Here is a 21,470-nt window from a genome sequence, read left to right on the forward strand (position 1 = left end):
CTTCTGTCTGCTTTGTTTCCTCTGCCCGGTCATGTCGCCCCTCAGTCACCTGATCCCTGGGCTTTTTGCTGCAGTGGGACTCTGCTACGAGACAGGGGAGCTTTTGTCCCAAAAGCTGGGGTTTTCTCAGCTGCTGGAGGTATTAGATGGGTAACCTCTCTGAAGCCTCTACACGTTCTGGCAAACTGGTCACACACCCCAGGACCTCCACCCTAGACTGCAATCCAGATCCAAGCAGGTTAAAGCAAGAGCGATTACCCCTCAGACTGGTGCTTGGTCCCCCTACACTCTGCAGGCCAGGAGCTGAAGCTGCCACATGGCGCTGGCTGGCTGTGCTGTCCTCTCAGAGGCTTCTCGCCCGGGGGGTCAAAAGCCATGCACTCCAACTTACTGGTCCCAAAGTCCAGACTGCACTGACCTCTCACTTTGTCCTTCTCATCTATGTGTTGATAAATCTGGAAATGGCCACAGCTGCTGCTGATCTGGAGTACCTCTGGCTGGCGGCTGGTTGGAGCTAGTCCTGGGGCTAAAGCCTGGGTGTGGGGCTGGCCTTGGCTCCCAGAGCGCTGCACTGGCCGATTCTTGCCAGGCAGCCAGGCTGTCCTCAGCAGGAGGTTAGCTTCTCTGTGTCATTTTGTGGATTCTGCAGCTCCAAAGTTTGTTCAGAGTCCCCTTTTTACATCGACTGGGGAAGGTGGAAGCCGGAGCTGCTAGGAGGCTGTGTTTCTACTCTGCCATCTTGACTCCCATTTCTCATTCTTTTCTTCATAAGGACTAGAAGGATGGGGTATGTCTGTGAACTATTACTGAGGGAGCATGATTTGGGTGCAATAAAAATCAGACTCCCTAATAACTGGAACCATCCAGAAGTAGAATTAGCTGCCTCTGGGGGTAAGGGGTTCCCTTCCCTAGAGGTCTTCAAGCTAAAGCTGGTGGAATTTAGCAGGCAGATATTAGTGGTATAGAGATGAGGGGAGGCTATCCTTGGCATAGAAAACAGTTCTGGAACAAAGAGCATGAGAGAGTCACAGGTTCTTAGAGATGGTCAAACACAGCCCACAGGAAGCACCCACAACACTCCTGAGTGTAGCATGAACCAGGTTAAAATGTAACTGAGAAATATTTAATAAAAGAAACAAAAATATAACAAAACACAGACAATATTAATACGCGGTTGTCTAAGTCAACATATGGCCTGAAGGGTCCTTTCTTTTCTTTTTGACACCACTGGTCTAACCCACAGCTGAAGAAAGGATCCCATCACACCTGACAAGTGGTTATCTAGTGTCAGCTACAAGCTCTCTACTGAACGAGAATCGCCCCTCCCCCATTACCTGAGTGAAGTAGCTTACTCCATGTCTGGATAGTTCTAATTACTAGGATTTTCCTTAGGTTAACCAGGCTACACTTTCCACCCACAAAGTCAATCTTTCATACAATGGCCCTTCAGATATCTGAAGAGAGCTATCACGGTCTCGCCCTAAGGCTTCTCTTCTATAGACTAAAAATTCCTGTCTTTCACTTGATTCTCATGTGGCATGATCTCAAGGCCCTTCACTATCCTGCTTGAACTCCTGGAAACACACTTGCCTATCAATGTCCTTCTTAAACTGGTTACCAGAACTGAACATGATAATCCAAATGGAGCTGGAACAGGGCTCACCTCTTCCATAACAGAACCACCTCTTCCATAGTCTTGGACATGTGACCTAAGACTGCATTAGCTTTCTGGATACCATATTATCCTACTGACTCATTTTAAGATTGTGTGTAGTCTACTTAAATCCTTCAAACTACAGTCCTGTTACAACTTGTGCTTATAAAAATGAGTTTTTGAATCCAAGTATATGACATCCTTCTAAGACTGAGCTCAATAATTTGGGCTGAAGAAAGAATCTTTCTGGATCCTGTCATTCAGTGTATTAGTTACCCTTATTTCAAAAGTCAGTTATGAAAACATTTCTATTATGAATATAGATAAAATTTTTGAAAGACAACATCGTCTAAATACCACCTTATGGCTTTCTTCACTGGTTTTTCACCTCCCAAATAACAAATGATTCTCGGACATATATCTTTATAAAAACACATGTGGAAAAAAATTTAAGTAATAAAATATGAAGAATCATATGGTGTTAGACTGAAGGGATTTTAGAGATTATCTGGAACTGGGGTAGTGCATAGCTTTTTATGAGTCAGGCACCTTTTCTCAGAATAAGGTTTTTCAATGCATAAAATAAAATACATAAGATTACAAAGGAACATATAGGTATTTCTGCATGTGTATACATACCTACCTATGTGCACATGAACCTCCCTTCTCCCCCTTTCCCCACCACTCCCATTTCACAGACTCTAGTCTAGGCTGAGAGCCTTTGACCAGACTAGCAGCTCTCAAAGTGCATTCCTGGAGGATCCTTATGGACCCTTTCAGCATGTCCATAAGGTCAAAACTATTTTCACAATAATACTAAGATATTTTAGATTCAAATATGGTAAACATTGACAAATATAACCCATATAAACAAAAGCTCTTGGGAAAATGTCCTCAATTTTTAAGAGCATAAAGGGTCCTGAGACTGAAAAGTTTGAAAACCACAGATTAAGACCAACATCCTAATTTGACAGTTAAGGAGATTTACCCAAGGTCACAGCTAGATGGACAATGAACTGGGTCAATAAGTAGGCAGAAGCAGGACGTCAACCCAGGTCTTCTGATTCTTCATACTGCTCTCTTGCCACTATGCCAAGTGTCTCAACACTATGCTTCTCAGTTCATGCATGAATACATACTAGACTTGATGAAGACAACAAACTTTTGTATTTTAAAGCAACATCACAAGAATCTGCATTTTCAGACATTGGGCAGAAACCAACATTTGTGCCTTTCAAACACAATATCAATGTCAGAATAGCTCTGAATCACTAACTGTGCATGAATACTTTCTTTCATTCTAGAAATTTTACCTAGTCTTGTGACTAGAAAAACAAACGATTATGTAATGTTTTAATATTTATACCACTCAATGAAGCAACAATTATTCTTAAATTGCTTGAAATTTTATAACAAACAAGACAATCCAGTTTTTTGCTAGAGATATACAATGGGAAGAATGACATGAAAGCAAAATTACAGCTGTACTATTTGATCCCTATTAAATAAATGCTCTTTATAAACACAGTTCTATAAAATATAGTTAACTCTTAAATTAATTGGGATTTATATTTAAGATAGGAATATGATTTAAGTTAATTACCAATCCTTATTTTTAGTCATTAATTTCCTCTCCAACAAAATTTTTACCAAAATTTCTATCAAGTAATAAATAAGACTCACTATCTTTTGGAGGTGATAATGAGGAACAGAAATGGACTGAAGTGTTCACGAGCAGGAGCAATATACAACAAGTCTGAACAGACAGGTCGGGGCAAGGTTTTGGAGGTTTTTAAAAAGTGCAGTGAAAAGACTAGCCTTTGAGTCAAGAAGACCTGGGCTCAAATCCTGCTTTTGACCTACGCTTGCTGCTTGACCAAATCTAGCTCCCCAAGCAACTCTGTAGTGCTCTAAATGACTGACCAGCCCTAGAGTTACAATGAAAAGGGAATTTCAAATTTTAGGTCTGGACCCTCCAAAACAATACAACTTTATATGTGCACATCTGATTAAAGGGCATTACTGATGACACTAATGTTGGTAAATAAGACAATTAGAACTCAGCAGGTACCTTATGTTATCTACAGGAGAAAAAGCAGTTTGAGTAGTGACTAAAAAAAACTCCAGGAGAAGTGGTTGAGATAAGTGAGTTTTCCGGTCAACTGAAACATTCCCTTTACCATCAAAATTAAAATTGTTTTTAACTGTGTTGTATAGAAATCTCACCAAACCTATGGCGTGCTTCCCCATCTTCTTAAGAGTATGCTAAATAGAATCCACTATTTTCCTGAAGAGAGTTATCAATGACCATTTATTCTTCTGGGTCATGGTACCAGAATTCCCCCAAGTCGCTTCGGGCTGTCAGCACATAAATGCTCCAGACTGCTGAGATTTTGTAATTAAACACGTGCTATGAACATATCCTCTTTATGTTCTACACTGCTTCTAACCTATCTTATTTTGTAGTCGACTACTCCCTTAGATTGGTCACAGGCACTTCAGCATTCAGAGCGCCTTCTCTCCACTTCATCCAAGTTCAATCAAAAAGCATTTGTGGAGAGCCTACAACATTCCAGGTACTACGCTAAGGATAAGAAGAGTAAAGGAAGTAACATGTACATATACAAATATGCACACACACATATAAAAACATATGGTATAGGCAGCTGGATGGCTCAGAGGACAGAGGGCTGGGCCTGGAGTCAGGAAGACCTAAGTTCAAATCCAGCCTCAGACACTTATTAGCTGTGTGACCCTGGGCAGGTCACTTAACCCTGTTTGCTTTAGTTTCCTTATCTGTAAAATGAGCTGGAGAAGGAAATGGCAAACCATTCTAGTAGCTCTGCCAAGAAAACCCCCAATGGGGTCACAAGGAGTTGGACACTACTGAAATGCCTGAACAATAACAACAAACATAAGGTATTTTAGGAGAGAGAGGATTAGCAGTTCATGGTTCTGGAAAAGACTTCATGCAGAAAGTGGTACATGAGCTGTGTCTTGAAAGAAATAAAAAGTATTATGAGGTGGAAGAGGGGAGGGGGTACATTACACAGACCAGAGACACCCAACTTAAAAGGAGATGAAGAGTAATGTGAAAGGAACAGGAGGAAGGCTTGTTTAGCTGGAAGGACATTATACTGGGGCCAAGTTGTGAAGGGATTTAAAGGCCAAACAGAAGCTTCTATTTGATTCTAGAAGTAACAGTCACTGGATTTTACTAAGCAGGGGAGGAATATCATCAGACCTGGCTTAAGAAAAATCCCTTTGGTAAGTGGGTGGAGGAGAAACTTCCGGTAAGGAGGTAATTAGAAGGGACTGCCGAAGTCCAGGAAGGAGGTGGTGAGGGCCTGGCCTAGGATGGCGGCTGTGAGGAGTGAAGGGGACTCACATGAGAAGTTGCAGTCCCTGGTTTGTCAGACCTGCTAAGTCTGTTGAACTGTTAGAGAAATACAAAGGCCACACTCACCTGGAAGTTATTCATCAAACCATAATCACAAGTTGTGGTTTCACATGATGAAAAATCAAAATTTAATTTGCAGGCGGCAGAAGAGCAGTTTGTTAGCCCCACGGTGATCGTGTCATTGATATTCCCAGTAGCATCCCGTACAACACAAGACCCTGAAGCACAAAGAACACTTTGGATAAGAAATAGGTCATTTTTCCAGCCTGGGAGAGACAAACACACATTTTTGAGTATTGGGTTATTGAGAGGTGGGGATGCATGTAAGGGGACACTAGCAGCAGCAGCACAATCAAGCAAAGGGGTCTTCTCAAAGATGAAAAATAGGCCTCCTATAGGAGGGAGCATGAGCTGAACTCTGAAGGAAACTCGTTTTCAGAATTTGATTAATTTAAAAGTTTAAATCATCCAGTAAAAGTACAGTTTGAAATTGAACATTATTTTCTATAACCATAAATCACCTTTCAAATTAAAAGAATGTGAATGTCCTACAAGAGTAGTTGCAGTTATTAGAAAACCAGTGATTAGCACAGTATCTTGCACACTCCTTGGAGCTCAAATTGCTTGTTGAGTAATTAACATGAATGTCATGAATATAATCTACATTGTAAAATATAAGAAGTTCTAAAATAATAATACATTTAAAAATAAAGGTCTTCTTTACCTACGGATACTGCAATTCCTATGTAAACCAGAGTAGTAATTAAAATGGCTAACAGTGTTCCTTTGGGTATAGCTGACTGAGGATCCTGTAAGAAACCAGATAAAATTATTAACAATAAAGGGGAAAAGTTTTTTTTTCATGTAATTGATATCTTAATTTGTGACTTACCGCAAGATCACCTGAGATATTTGCCCCTGCTAGAATACCAGTTGCAGCAGGGAAAAAGATAGCAAATACAGAAAAGAAAGTCTCCTCATCTCGAAAATCTGGTCCAAAATTTTCTGTAAATATTTCACCTGTCAATGAACAAAGATTTTTCAGTTTGCAATGGGGAAGAATCTTGGAAAAGTCACATTAAGTTCATGATACACATGGGCTATATAAATTCAGGAGATACAGTTCATGCAAGTATACAAAGTGGTTCCATAATGACAAAATTGTACCGCCCCAATGAAATAAATACAAATAGGACATTTCCTATAGGGGGGAAGAGCACACGAGGAGAACAGCAGAGTTTAGAACCCAAATGATGGGCAGGTTTGGAGACTGCCCCATTTTACATTGTGCCTCATTTCCAAGAGCTGCATGCACGTTTTACCTAGTATCTGTCAATGGGCCAAATATATAATAAGCAAAAATATATAGTGTAGACTGTTTAATACATATGAAGAAAACCTTCGCTATGGGGTCAGGTAAAAAAAAAAAAGATGTATATTTTACAAAAAGGTGGCTCTCAAGATAATAAAAAACAATGACCTATTAGTACTATGTAACCTGAAATCAGACTTCCTCTACGTCGTCTGGATCATACAAGTGTGATTCTCTGTGTAGCTCTTCCTCCTTCCGTCTTTCCTTGCTCCCTTCTAACCACAACCTTATATTTGATTTTTTTAAAAGATTATGACCACAAATCTAGGAGCCAGAATCTAAGAGTAATGTTTCAGAGGGAAAGGGTCTGGAGCTATTTCAGCCCAACTAAAGAGTTTCCAAATAAAAAGTGAAACGACATTGAACAGTGCAGTGTTACCAACAGTACAGGTCTTTGGAAACCAGCTCCTTCTTTCCAATAAACACGTGAAGAAGGAAGCTGTCTTTATCAACCCTATAGCTTGCAAAGTAAAAGTCAGAAATCTTTTTAAAAAGAATGCTGCCCTAATTCTGTACTTATCTAGCATGGGTGTGCCTGTAGGTAATATTACTATGGACAAGTCAAGAAATGGATTGAATTAGTGAAATATTCTTCTGCAGCCTTCATGGGCTCAAATATTAATAGCTAGAAGAGCCCTTAGAGTCCACTGAGTTCAGCTCCTCATTTTACAAATAAGGAAACTAAAGCACACAAAAATTAAGTGACCAGTCCAAGAGTCACAGTCACACAGTCTGAAGTAGTGTTTGAACCAGGTTTTCCTGACTCTAAATCCACATTACCTTCACCTTGCTCTCACCTCAGACTTCACTTATGGTTTTTCACTTTAACTGAGGGACAACCCTACTCATTGAACCTTGTCAGACCTGTAGGGCTAATGGAAGTGGTCTTATTTTTTTATTTCACATTTTTTGCACATAGTTGTTAACATAAGGAATGGCAAGAGTTTAGCCATACCTCTATAATCAGGTTATTGCAGAAAAAGATGCAATTAGAAATTTTGGCATTTGGGAGGGGTATAGAACAAAATAGGAAATCTGAGAATATCATAAGAGAATAAACTGGATGAAAACTGAAGGTAATTAGAGAAAGAAGCTTTTACTTACTTAAAAGCTAAACATTTTTTACTTGCTTTTACAATGATTCAAAATATATAGAAATACAAGCCAAAAAAATTAAGAACAAATCATGTTATAACCAGTTCAATACATAAGTGAAAATTCTATGGACCTTTCTTCTCTTTCAAAAGCAAGAGAGGTGGGAAATGAAATACTGAAGAGTTGCTATACATATTCTAAATTCTTTCACTTTTGATGATAAAAATGAGGAATACTAAAAATAAAGATAACTAAGCCCTGTGGTACTACATAAAGAGATACACAATGAATTAAATCAATTAATATAAAACAAAATTACCTGCACCACTAACATGTTCTCTGAATTTTAAAAAATATACTAGTGATATCATATTATACTTAATTTTTGATATTTTAACTTTTAGGATAAAAAAAAAAAACTTACTTTTATAACTAAAGAAACCTTTAGGCTTCTTGCTTTCCAATGGGATAAATGTTCCTATGACAAAATCAATGATAGCTAGTAGTAATATCACCAAAAGTACGATCTGCGCCTGCAATTTTAAATAGTGTCATTAAAAACAGAACCAATGATCGTTTTTGATACATAGTTAATGATTACAAAGTACCCAGAATTTTCTAAAATTAATTTCTTCCTAAACAACATTCATGCAATATAACAGATAAGTTAAGTCTAAGTAGGTCAAAGTATTTAAACACAAAAGTATTAAATAAATTTCTGGTAAGAACATTTGCTTCTATTCTACATGTTTAATATCTTACTAGTAAAAAATGAATTAGCTATTCCTGAGCAAAGCCCATTTGCTAAAGAACTTTCTTGCACAGTTTCCCACTTTCAGGATGTATATGCTTCCCTCAAGTAAAAAAGGGCTGAAAATTTAAAAAAATTCTGATATAAACTCCTCCACCATTCATTCTTGACCCTTTGCCATACATTCTCTCCCTTATACTTATCTAGCATGGGTGTGCCATGTGTGTACGGACAAGTCAAGAAATGGTTTGAATTAGTAAAATGTTCTTCTGCAACCATTCCTTCCATCTTCTATGCATAATCCTGGCAAGGTGGGACTATATGCACAAATGCTTTACTATTTACAAATGGAACAGGAAAGAAACATGTGAGTAGTATAAAAGGTACTGGTGCCACAAGAAAAAAAGGGATGAAGTAGAAAGAAAGGGGGCATTAAATAGGTAAGCCTCAGGAGAAGGCATCAGTATAAATAAGTACGAAGACTTTCAAGGAGAGAGAAATTTAAGACTATCCTTCCTCTTTCTTGTTCATGGCCACATTAATTTGAGGGGATGCTCATCAAAACATAAGGCAATCTGTGGGTACAGGAGTCATTTATTGCTTCTAGTAGAGCGTGAAAAGAAGAATCAATGTTTAGTGTTGAACTAGGAAATGACTGCTTTGGTAATGGCTTTGCAAGTACTATGAAACTCAGTCTGTATACCATCTTTCAATTTCATTAGACATTTCTAAATACATAAAACTAGCTCTGCCCTTCACTTAGTTTCTGGCCTCATCACAGTTTCTCTACTAGTTTCTCCATTCCCCCAAACCCTGAAACAAAGATGGGAGTAGCAGGGTCTTTAGTTTCAAAGATTCTAGAAGTGGCAGAAAATAAATATGGCTTTCTTTTCTAGCTAGATACTGGGAGTGAATAATCAGCTTTTCTCTTCTATTATTTAAAATAACAATGTATACATTCACAAGAAATGTTATTTATCTACTGTCACTGACTTGAATATTTCTACCCAAAGTAATTCAGATGGGGAAAAAGTGTGCAATTATTATATTTAATTAGAATATATACTAATAGCTTATGGAAGAATGACACATTTCTTTACTGTTGCTGAAAAGTATTATTATTATTATTATTATACTGTAATTTAATTTTTCCATTGAAAACATGAATTCTGGAAAGTACAATTTAGGTTGGGAAAGGGGGAGAAGGAAGAGATGTGAAAAAGAATATCTGTGAAAGTAAATTGGGTTGATCAATTTAGGGGGGAGCTTAATCAGAAGGATGAGTTTTTGCAGCAATCAATCAGGAATTTTCCCCTTCCCAACTCCCTAAAAAAACCAAAACACTTTGACAGTGCCATCAAAATACAAAGTAAACAGGACTATAGATTCTGGAAAGAGCTAGACTTAGATACTAGAATAAGGGTGTGAAGCAGGTATGCCACACCAAAAAGTAAGAACATTAAAAGTCAGATTATAAATGTGACTGATTAAATAAATTCAAATGGAAAAAAAGACTTGACCATCTTTAAGGCCAATGGTAGATAACCTGAGATTTAGAGAAGGAATCTTTGCAAGGCAAATAGGGATGAAGACACTTCCCTATTCAGGCAGACAATTTGGACATCATGATGATTTACAGCCATTAAAGTTTCAAAGAAGTAACTATAAGGTTCTTGACAGATGATAATGGGAAGGATATTTGAGGGCCCAAATGAGAAATACTTTCCACAGGACAGGAAGATCCAAAACTAGGTTGTAGGAGGGCCAAGAAAACTATAAGTCTTGCTTCATGTAACCTATCTCAAGCTAAGAGCTTCAATAAGCATTCAGTTTAGACAGAATAAGGGCTGACTGACTCCAGGTAAGAATTATAAGAAAAGACCAGGTTATCCAGTAGTGACAACTAAAGATCTCAATGCCTCTACATTTATATGTAAGAATGAAGTTACAATCACATTTTGCAAAAAACCATCCACATATGACTTATTTAGTGGTTGGTTATGGTACTAGAAATCTATTCGGGTCTAGACCTGGGATTCCACTGGTTTAGGGAACAAAAAGGGAGTAAAGTCTCTTTACCAATGAAGACCAACAACTCTCTGCAATTTACAACCTTAGGAAATTGCCTTGGGGAGCTGAGAGGTTGCCCACACTGCCAACATTACATAAAACAGGCCTGAAACCCAGGTCCTCTTGAACTGCAGGGAAACCCCTGCCTCTTGTTAGGGGTCTGTGCTTATTAAAGAAGCAGCTGCAGAATTAAGGGGAATACAGAAACCCAAAGTCCATCCTATGGGAGAAATGGCTAAGAGAAACTCAGAACTAGAGAAGGGATGATGACAGAGGTTAATGATGGTTCAGAGGACTGGGAAGACCCCAGCAGGGAGTGATAACCCAGGGTGACAATAACAGTGTGGTACCACTCTCGTGTCCTAAGATACTTCTCACCCTTCATATCCTTGCCAAATAACCAAGCCACCACATACAATAGTTTGCCTTTAAAACATATCATTGGAACCCACTAGAAAAATGTTACAAAAATAACTTATTCATTCCCATTAACAACTTGCATCAATATTTTGCTTTTTTTTTTATATTTTCACATATAATTGCTTACTTTTGCTTCCCATTCCATTCCAGCTACTGAGATACCCAAAAGTAATACCACTGTAATGGCTCCAATAATTCTGATATCATTGATTTCATCCACCATAAGTATAGAATGTTCCTATAAAAAGATCATATATTCATATGCAATGGTAGCATTTAACATAAAAAACTAGCTAGAATAGAGATTAAATCATTCAAAGCTCAATGCAAAAACATATCGAGAATTTAACACAAAAGATAATCACAAAGCAAAATATTATTAATGAACTGTCTAATGCTGTACAAATCTAGTTTAGGAAAAACCAAACTCTACTTTTAGCAAGCCTCTAAAGTTTGTCTATCATTGTAATGACTTCAAACGCCAAATTTTAAAATAAAACACCCAGCACTAAAACTATGGTGAACATGACTTAATCTTTGATGGTTTTATGGGTTGAATATAAATATATCTCAAACACTAGTTAATTCCTTGAATTTGAAAAATAAATTCCTGGAATTCATTCACTTGTCACTACTTACTTTTACATAAGCTGAATGGTGAGTTGTAAAAATGAATAATTTTGAAAGATTTAAGAACTCTGATTAATTCAATTAATAACTATGATTTGAGAGGATCAATAATAAAGAATGCTACTTACCTCCTGACAGAGAGGAATAAAATAAACATGCAGAATAAGACACGATTTGGGGCATAGCCAAAAAGGGAGTATGTTTTGTATGACTACACATATATTACATAAATTTTGTTTTGTTCCCCTGAGGGTAAGGGGCAAAGCGGGATGGGAGGAAGATAAAATAAATGCTTGTTCTTCAAAAAAAATTAATTTAAAAAGCTGAATGCTGAAAACATGGTTATTATAACTTTCTAGTTAGATTGCTGATGAATAGGAATTTATCATAAATACTAACTGAAAAAATGAGTATATTCATAAATCGATTAATGGTCAGCATAAGAAAATATTTATATGCTAGAATTTTACCTGTAATAGGATAGGGATTAATAATATTCTCAGCCTTTGTGAAGTTACAATGTTCTACCTTTTTTTTTTTGACACAAGCAGTAAAATGATTTGTTAAATTAAGAAAATTGAGTATTAAAAATCTAAAAGCAATGTTATACTATCATCTAAAATAATTAGCCAATATTTGATATATCATAAAAAGCAGTGTTAATATGTTACTGGGGCGGCTAGGTGGTGCAGTAAATAGAGCACCAGCCCTGGAGTCAGGAGGACCTGAGTTCAAAGCTGGTCTCAGACACTTAAAACTTACTAGCCATGTGACCATGGGCAAGTCACTTAACCCAAGTGCCTTGCCACCTTCCCCCCTCCAAAAAGAAAAAAAAATTTATTACAAAATAACAAAAACTTTAAATAAAACAAACAATAAATGAATTTAGGATTATAGTTACAACAATCAGCTGGAAAAAATATACAGCTTTACCATCATTATAGTTAAGTAATATTTATATAGTGCTTTAAGATTTATGAAGCTCTTTCCATGTTTTCTCCCTTGATTCCCACAACCCAGTGAGGTAGGTGCTATTATTATCCCCATTCTATAGGTAAGAAAACAGGCAGAATGAGGTTAAATGACTTGCTCAGGATGATTACAGCTATTAAATGTCTGAAGTATGATTTCACCTTAGGTCTTACTGACTCTAAAGGATTCCATTCATTTTGCTACCTAGCTGCCTTCTGCTTGGAAGTTCAGATTTTAAATTTTGAAAACTTTAGACTTGTGAATATTAGGTCTAACACTCTATTTAACATATGCATTTCATATGAATAAGCAACTAAAGAAACAAACTGGAACCAAATTACCTTAAGCAATTCTACAACTGTTTCAGCAAATCCAACCACATACATAGCCACTGCAACAGCATTAGCAAAAGCAAAGATGAGTCCAATTGCACCGCCAAATTCTGGTCCTAGACTTCGAGATATTAAATAGTATGCTCCTCCTAAAGACAGAGAGGAAAAAATAAAGTTAGAACGAAGTTTATTTACACAGCACTTCATGTCTTCAGAAATTTTACATTACAACAGAATGCACAATGTACAAATTAGTAGCAATTGTAATAAGTGGTTGTTGAATTAAATGCTTGCTACAATATATCTCTCGATTTTCACCACACTATGTAGTAGGGATTATAAGTATTATTATAATCCCCATCTTAAATACAGGACTTAAAAGTGATGATCACACAACTAACAAGTGGCACAGATTTGAGGTCTTTATCCTTTGGGGAAGCTTTTATTCAGAGAAAGAGAACGTGTGATTTTCTCTATAATAAATTTAAGTGATTAACGATTTTCACATCCAAGAATTTCTCCCCACACTGAATATATAACTATCCTGCTAAAATGAATTTCTTAGTCCCTCTTATACCATCCTTGGTAAAAAGAGAATGAAGCCAATTAAGAGTCTTTATATTATATGACTTCATTAAGCTTACAGACACAGAGAGTAGTCTTCAGCCTACTCATCAATAGTTTTTAAATATTATTCTGAGTCTTTGACAATCAGCACATAATGTTATTCAGCTTCTTGAATGTTGTCTCCTGTTCAATTATAATTTATAGGGCATTTTGACAAAATATTAACGAAAGAAATGTAAAAACAAACAAACTCCACTGCATCTTTTTTACATAGTAGTACCTTATATGAGAAATGTTATTTGGCTGTTTTATTTTCATAAGCACCTTCAAAATGACAAAATGTCTTCCGTTTTTTTCCCCTGCCCATTCATTATTAGTTTCTATTTTTATTTCTTAAGGAAAATCATCACCTGAGTGAATAAGCTTCTACTGTGTAACACTTGGCAAATATCAGTAGGTATTTTGAAGTCTACAATTCCTTAAAGCTTAGTCATGAAATAAAGCTTTCCTGTGAAAACTAGTGCAGTGCTAATCTAAAGACAAAAAATTAAGCATATTATTTACAGCCCCATGCAATATAGGCCAAGGAGATTACTGAATAAATATCTTCATCATTATAAAAATTATTCAAATATTTTACTTGTTCTATTTTCTCAATACTCCAATGTAATTATTATGATTTCATCTTCAAGATTCAAGGCATTCAGCAAATAAAAATATCAAGAATTGTGAAGCAAAGCAATACTACAGAAAAAGAACACTGGGCACACTGGCCTTCAGCCATTTGCCACAGCCCATTTCTGCCCACTGTTCTCCCTACCAGCCATATGATATATGAGAGTTTTATTTAAAATGCTTGGATTCCAACAAGGTCCTCTACACTAGGCTAATCAAAAGGTATAGAGAGGAAGAGGTGTGATGAGGTACCCTGTTTGCAAAATTAGAAGTACTGATGCAAAGCTCTGATGAATGCAGAAGTATTACAGAGATAAATCAATTGATTTGACATTAGGTTACGCATGAGATAAAACATCAGGCTAGTTGTAAATTTGGGCTTGTAACAATAAGAGTTCTTTCCTATGTTAACTTTTAGACATTTATTCACAACAAGAAAAATAGTGGCACATGCAAGGGGATTATCATTGTGTCCTAATTCAATGTATGTATCATTCCTGTTTTTCTGTTTATCACAACTCTGACTTGAGTTTGTAACTCTTGGTAGAATAATTGTAATTACCTCTAACAGTGAATACAATCTAAAAAGGGGGGGGGGAGAAAAAACATAGTGATATTTAAATGAATTAAATAGGAAAAGAATTGATTTAATATTTTTCTTAGTATTTTAAGAAATAATGATACCGTATTTGTAGATCCTATACTTGATTGTATGCCACAATGGGGGGGGGGAGGGAAGGGAGAGAAAATTTTAAACTCAAGGAATTGTGGAACTGAATCTTATAAACTAAAAGTAAACAAATTAAGATAAAAAAATTAAAAATAAATTAATTAAAAAAAGAATGATACCAAAATATCATATATAATACATAATAATACCTAACCTTTATATAGCACTTTATTTATATGACCTTACTTAGGCCTTTTAACAACTCTGTGATATAGGTGCTTACAGGCAGAACCCCCATTTTACAGACGAAGAAACTATGGCTCAGAGGTGACTTGCTCAGTCCTCTTTTCCACGATGTCCCATTGCCTTTCTCTGTAAGAGCCCTGAACCTGGCACTGTTATGCAGCTGGGTGACCTTGAAAGTTGTTTAGCCCTCTAAATCTCAGCCTTTCTAGACATCCTTTGTGAGTGACAAACTGGGCTGGTTTGTAGCCAGGCAGCTTGGGTTACATTCTGGCTCAGCCTCTTCCCACACTGGGGACTTTGGGCACATCACTTTATCCCTCTAGGGCCTCAGTTTCCTTATCTGTAAAAAGGGACAGGACTGAGCCACATTAAGTCCCTTTCAGCTCTAAATCTATGATCCTACTGTCCATCCTCCAGAATTCTTTTAAGAATAAGGAGGGGTGGCTAGGTGGCGCAGTGAATAGAGTGCTGGCCCTGGAGTCAGGAGGACCTGAGTTCAAATCCAGCTTCAGACACTTAATACTAGTCGTGTGACCTTGGGCAAGTCACTTAACCCCAACTGCCCTGCCCCTTAACTTAACCCCTACCCCCTCCAAAAAGCAACAAAACAAAAACCAAACAAAAAAAGAATAAAATAAGGATATGTCTGAAAGCATTTTATAACTCGAGCATCATAAGCTGGGAGGATCATACAAATCAAGGGTAGTACAGCCCAGAGGCCATCTGACTGGCCCAAGGTCACAAAGAGTAGTCAGTACTGGAAAAAGGATTTGAACCCAGATCCTAGGACTCCAGACCCCACACTCTTCTGACTGTTTCATGCTGTCTCTCAACATGGATTAAATTCTGAAAAACTCAAGTAGGGGGAGTAGGTGGAAGCTGAGCCACTGAAAATGAAAGCAATGGAAAGATTCCACACATGAGTAAACTATTCAAATATACAGATGCATATTATATATGTATGTATATGCATGTATGTATATACAGTACGTGCAAATTAGTGAGGCTCTGCATATCAAAGCAGTCCTTGATATTATCTTTTGTTATTTCAATCTTTATTCTATGATATTTGATACAGACAAAATAAATTTGGAAATCATTATTACTCTATTTTCTAAACTAAAATGTTAAAGCAGTACCCAAGAAAATCACAGCAAAAATCAAAGTGGAAAATTATTGGCGGGGGGGAAAGGGGGAAGGGGAAGGGGTGGCGCAAATAAGTTTGAGGCTTCCTAAAATAATTCTCATAATGTAACTAGTTCACCATGGAGTAAAATAGTAAGTAGCAGCACTGTCCAACATATCACTTCTTTACCTTCTCTTTCAATGGTAAGCAGCATGCAACTCCACGCAAAAAGCAGCATCAGGAGTGGGTTGGCATGACACACTAAAATTATTTCAAACTGCAAATGGCAAATTCATCCTGTAATTGTCTTTTCTACCACTCTCTTTCCTCCTCCATAATTCTAAGAACTGTAATTATTTTTGAAAGTTGAAATGAGCGGCCTGGTTAAAAACTTGTGCTACTGTTTGACTTCATTAACCAAATTAATTTCATTAAATTCTCTTGCTTGTTCCTACAATGTTTAAAAGTAATAGCCCTGGGGGCAGCCAGGTAGCACAGCGAGTAAGAGCACTGGCTCCAGTGTCGGGATGACCTAGGGATCAAATCCGGGCTCAGATACTTAGCACCATACCCAGAAATAACTGGCCGTGTAATCTTGAGCAAGTTACTTAACCCCAATTGCTTAGGGGCGGCCAGGTGGCTCAGCGAGTAAGAGCACCGGCTCCATTGTTGGGATGACCTGGGGATCAAATCCAGGCTCAGATACTTAGCACCATACCCAGAAATAACTGGCCATGTAACCTTGAGCAAGTTACTTAACCCCAATTGCTTAAAAAAAAAAAATAGCCTTTTTCTTACCCATGTAATTGCTTTTTCTATCTGGACTGCCCATCCTTTCTCATTATATTCTTCTGTATATTTACTACATATTAGCATTTAACATGTAATGAAATTACATGAACAGTCTCTCTCATGCATGTCAAAAATTGCACACTATTCCTTGCAAGATGTAACGTGACTTGGTTCAATAACCCTCTGATTATCAATAGCAAGTAAAATGTAGAAAACAAGGATGTGTTTTCCAAAGTGTCAGTATCTTAGATCATGTTCAATCCAGACCCCAAATGGAAGAGGGACTCTCTATAGACGGTGATGTTCTCCCAGTGCTCCTGTGTAGATGACATTGTACTAATTTCATCAAGCCTCACAACACTGCAAAAGTTCCCTAAATTTTAAGATCCATAACTAAGAATTTGTCATAACTGTACCTAATGATAAACCTGGGGGAAATGAGTTGATGAAAAATGTCTGTTGCAAAGACAATATGCAGATGAATGGACAGCTCATAAAATCATCTGTCTGGCACTGTATCCAAAGCTCTTTATAGCCTGGCCCTGGCCTACTTTTTAAGTCTTCTCCCATAAAAGTCCCCTTCCCTTAACCCCTATATCTATGCAGCGATTCTGGCCTCTTTGCTGTTACTTAGTAAGACACTATTTCCACACTCTGGGCGTTTTCACTGCCTGTTCCCCATGCTTGGAATACTCTCCCTCTTCATTTTGGCCTCCTGGTTTTCCTGGCTTCTTTAAGTTCCAGGCAAAATCCCATCTTCTACAGGAAACCTTTCTTGACCCCCTTAAAGTTAGTGCCTTCCCTCTACTGATTATTTCCATTTTATGATATACATGATCTGTTTGTACATAGCTGCTTTTGTGTTGTCTACACCACTAGATTGTGAGCTCCTTGAGAACAGGGACTGTCTTCTGCCTCTTTGTATCCCTGGTGATTAGTACAGTTCCTGCTACACAGAAGGCACTTAATACTGAGTAAAGTTTGTTCGTAAAAATATGTAACTACGGCAGACATTTACTAGAAAACGCCATGAACAAACAGCATCTTAAGCTAGGCCTTTTGAGTATCTGTAGGATTTTGATACACAGATATTTGCAGAAGGAGAGAGAAGGGGGCCAGATACAAAGGCTATTTGAAGCCAGGATGGAGATTTTGAATGTTTACTCTGCAGGTAATGGTAAGAAAAGGACTCACTCACTTGCTGAGGATTAATCTGTTATTGTTTAGGTGAGGTAGAGAGAAGGGGCAACTAATTGAAACACTATTAAAATAATCTTAATAATAACAATTAGCGTGTGTGTATATATATATGTTTGCTCAGAGTTTTGCAAAGTACTTTATAAATATTTCCTTTGATCCTTACAACAACCCTGGGAGGTAGGTGACTGTTACAGGTGAGGAACTGAGACAGAGAGCTTTTGTTCAGTGATGTGCCCAAGGGTTCCCAGGTAGTAAGCATGTGAGGTTGGATTTGAATTTAGGTCTTCCTGACTACAGACCCAGCACTCTACCTACTGGGCCACCTCGGTGCCCTATATAATCATACAGCCAGCACACCTTAGCAGTGGTAGTGAAAATCTCATCTAGGAGGAGGCCAGTGAGAATAGTAAGGAGAGAATGACATTACAGATTTGTCAAGTGTCTCAATGATTCAATATGCAAATCAAAGATGGAAGGGTCTGAATTTTAGTATCAGAAAATGCAACATAGGACTTAGATGAAAACTTAAATAACTATAAGAATAATGTAACATTGACAGAAATAGCTGACATTTACATTAGTTTTATGGCTTATAATGCATTTTAAATAACTGATCTTACTTAAATATCACAAAAGCTTTGTAAGGTAGGCAGTCCAAATATTATCATTCTCATTTTCAGTACTCAAATAGGAAGTAGCAGGCTCCTTTCTACCCCGTCAGCAGTCCTAGGAAAGCAAAGTCGGAAGGATCCAGAACCATTTCAGGGGTGAGACAGGACTAGGACAAGTTCTTTCAATGTTTGCAGAGCAGGTAGAAATTTGAATAAGTTGTTGGGAAATCTTGAGAGAGAAGGTCAGGGCTAGAGATTTAATAGTCACTTTAAGTCACAGGAATGGATAATATCTTAAATGAGACTTCAGAGAAATAGAGGCTTTGAAGAATACCCACATTTAAGGAGTAGGGAAAACCAATCAGCATGTCAGAGATATGGACATAGTTGGCCCCAAAGCTTTCCTAAAAAAACAAAGTTAACTCTCTGTTCAGGACTATTGTAAACACAAAGTGTATATAAGTCACTGATCCCACAGATTTTTGTGAAAAGAATATTTAGACAGCACTCATGGCTTAAAAATGGTTTTTACTGACACCATTTCATTTTATCTTCACCACAATCCTTAAGGTAAAAACTTCATTATTCCCATTTTGCAAATGGGAAAGCATGCTAAAAGACTTGCCTAGAGTCACACAGCTAATAAATATAAAAAGAAATTATGTGAATGCAAATGACTCCAGATTACATATACATTCATTTTTGCATTGAACCACTGAATATGAAATGAGCAAACATGTCTAAGGAGATGAGTGAAAATGAAACTATGCTAGTAAGCCTAGAAGTAGTGGAGTGTAGATATTTCTAAGCACAGTATAAATGTAATACTCATTTTATTGGGATCTAGGTGTTTTAAGCTAATTTTTAAAAGAAGATACCAAGTTCTGTAATTTTTTCTCTAATAAACTTGCCATTCCCTTAACATAATATAGAATGGGAGAAAATTAAAATTTCCCCTATTTATTCAGGTTGTTTTCTAAACTGTGTGTGAAAAAGTCATAGGATATTTTTTTAGAAGATGGTTTAACTTGAACATTTCAGCTTATGGGAGAGTCTCTACAAAATATCCACGTTCTGTGGCAGTATTAGAGAGCATAATTATAAAGCACTTTCCATCTGAGAGACAGAGTAATAATGAAGTAATAATTCATATTGGACGGGGGCAGCGCAACCGTGGAATAAGAGATCAAGGAAATACAAAGAGAACTATAATTCTAACTGCATTCTCTAGCTCCTCCCAATTGAGTCACCTGATAAGGGATATTCCCTTTTCAAAGCCTTGTTAAAAGCACTCCTTGATAATCCTAGCTCTGGTTCAAAGCAAATCAACTCAACAAATATTTTATTAGGTGCATACTATGTTCAAGATGTTATTTATACTAGGTACTGGAGATACAAAGAAGTAGTAAGAGGAAACATAACTATATACAACCCTAAGCTATGATTAGTGAAACCTGACAATTAAGGTGAAAGTTCTTGGCACTGTAACAATATTATTTTGAGTTTTGAATTCAAGTATAGTTGCCTGATCAATCACTAAGTCAGTAACCCACCATTCCTGAGAAATGCCAGAAACTGCTCAGGGGGGATGTGATTCTGAACTATTACAGGTGGAGGTCTGTATTTGGGGAAAAGCCAAGAAGCATAACCCAAGGTAGGATCCTTCTGGCTCAGTCTCCCCATAGTGTTACCTCCTTTTAAACAGGAATGTTTTTCACCTGGCTATTCCTGTGCCTAGCTATGAGGTGGAATTGTTATTGTATGACTGATTGTCAACTCTGACTTATCTGAAGTCAAAGAGAGCTAGGATTGATGCTATTATAATCATTTCCAAGCTTTTTTCCTTTTATACCAAATTTCTATAATCTGAGCAAGGGGTAACAGAAGTGATGAACACAATGCAAATATGTAAGCTATAACTGTGTTTTCAGTCTGTATGTGTAGTCATTTCAAATCCCCAAAACTAGGTAAATTAATCCTCAGGCTTGTTATCTTCCTGCTGTTTACAAAGCCATGTGTAAGATTAACCCCTGAGTTAGCTCATTCTTTCTGAATTAATATGGGAATAACTGGACAAAGGTAAAAGAAGTTTGTGAAACAAAGATACAATGTTATATCATTATCCTCTGGACTAAAGCTGGGATACATCTAAGCTACTCTAATAAAATGCATTGTATAAGATCTAAGCTATTTAACCAAGAATTATAGTTTTCTATATCCTAAAAAAAACTTAGTAAATGAGTATTTGGCCTAGTCAGCTGCTTGTTATTAGATATGTATATATATTTCTATATAAAATAAGGTCTTCTTAAATGTTTCAAAATGATGTAAAAATAACTGTGTATGAATACAAATGTTTGTGGGACCTACCTGTTATGCTATTAACTTTTGAAAACAAATTGGAAACATCTTCAGTTTGGTGTGAGTAATTTTAGTGCAGTCTTCTTAGAGGGGAGTAACTCATGGAGTTTTTTGTGTACATCAATGAAAAGTCAATTTTATTCAAGTTTATTAGAAATGTGAAAAAAAAAAAACATGTTTGTGAAGCATGTCCTGGGGTACAAACACGTCTTTTTATTTTTTTATAAATAATTTGATATGCACTATTTTCAACATGATTACTTGAGTGTCATCCCAAGTCTTTTGCTACAATTGATGTTAACTTGTTGACTTTATTTCTGTATCACAGGTCATCCTGTAAAAAGCGTTCTATAACCTATGTTTCTGTGCGAGGGTTAAAATCTTTTATTTATCACTGTTCTTCCGGGGGAGGGGCGGTTGAATATTGGATAACTGAATTGGATTGGAATTAATTTAAATTGAATGGTGTTCAAATTTGGAGTACTAAAATAATTACCAGTTAATTGATAAATATGATGAAGTTAAA

At 36.9% G+C, this 21,470-nt stretch overlaps 1 protein-coding gene across 1 annotated transcript in view; it reads right to left on the reverse strand.

Moving 5' to 3' along the window:
• The window catches only part of SLC12A2 (solute carrier family 12 member 2), a 131,698-nt gene that overhangs the window by 51,149 nt on the left and 59,079 nt on the right, over nucleotides 1-21,470 (reverse strand). The window contains exons 5-10 of the mRNA XM_069087778.1: nucleotides 12,706-12,845; nucleotides 10,890-11,000; nucleotides 7,946-8,054; nucleotides 5,947-6,074; nucleotides 5,779-5,863; nucleotides 5,121-5,272 (exon numbers count right to left, since the gene is read on the reverse strand). Coding sequence (XP_068943879.1) covers nucleotides 5,121-5,272; nucleotides 5,779-5,863; nucleotides 5,947-6,074; nucleotides 7,946-8,054; nucleotides 10,890-11,000; nucleotides 12,706-12,845 — 725 coding nt within the window. The remainder of the gene's footprint in view (nucleotides 1-5,120; nucleotides 5,273-5,778; nucleotides 5,864-5,946; nucleotides 6,075-7,945; nucleotides 8,055-10,889; nucleotides 11,001-12,705; nucleotides 12,846-21,470) is intronic.

Source organism: Petaurus breviceps, unplaced genomic scaffold (genome assembly GCF_028583685.1).
Source record: "Petaurus breviceps papuanus isolate PSGF00001 unplaced genomic scaffold, PetGlider_PUasm1.0 183, whole genome shotgun sequence".
NCBI classification, from domain to species: Eukaryota; Metazoa; Chordata; class Mammalia; order Diprotodontia; family Petauridae; genus Petaurus; species Petaurus breviceps.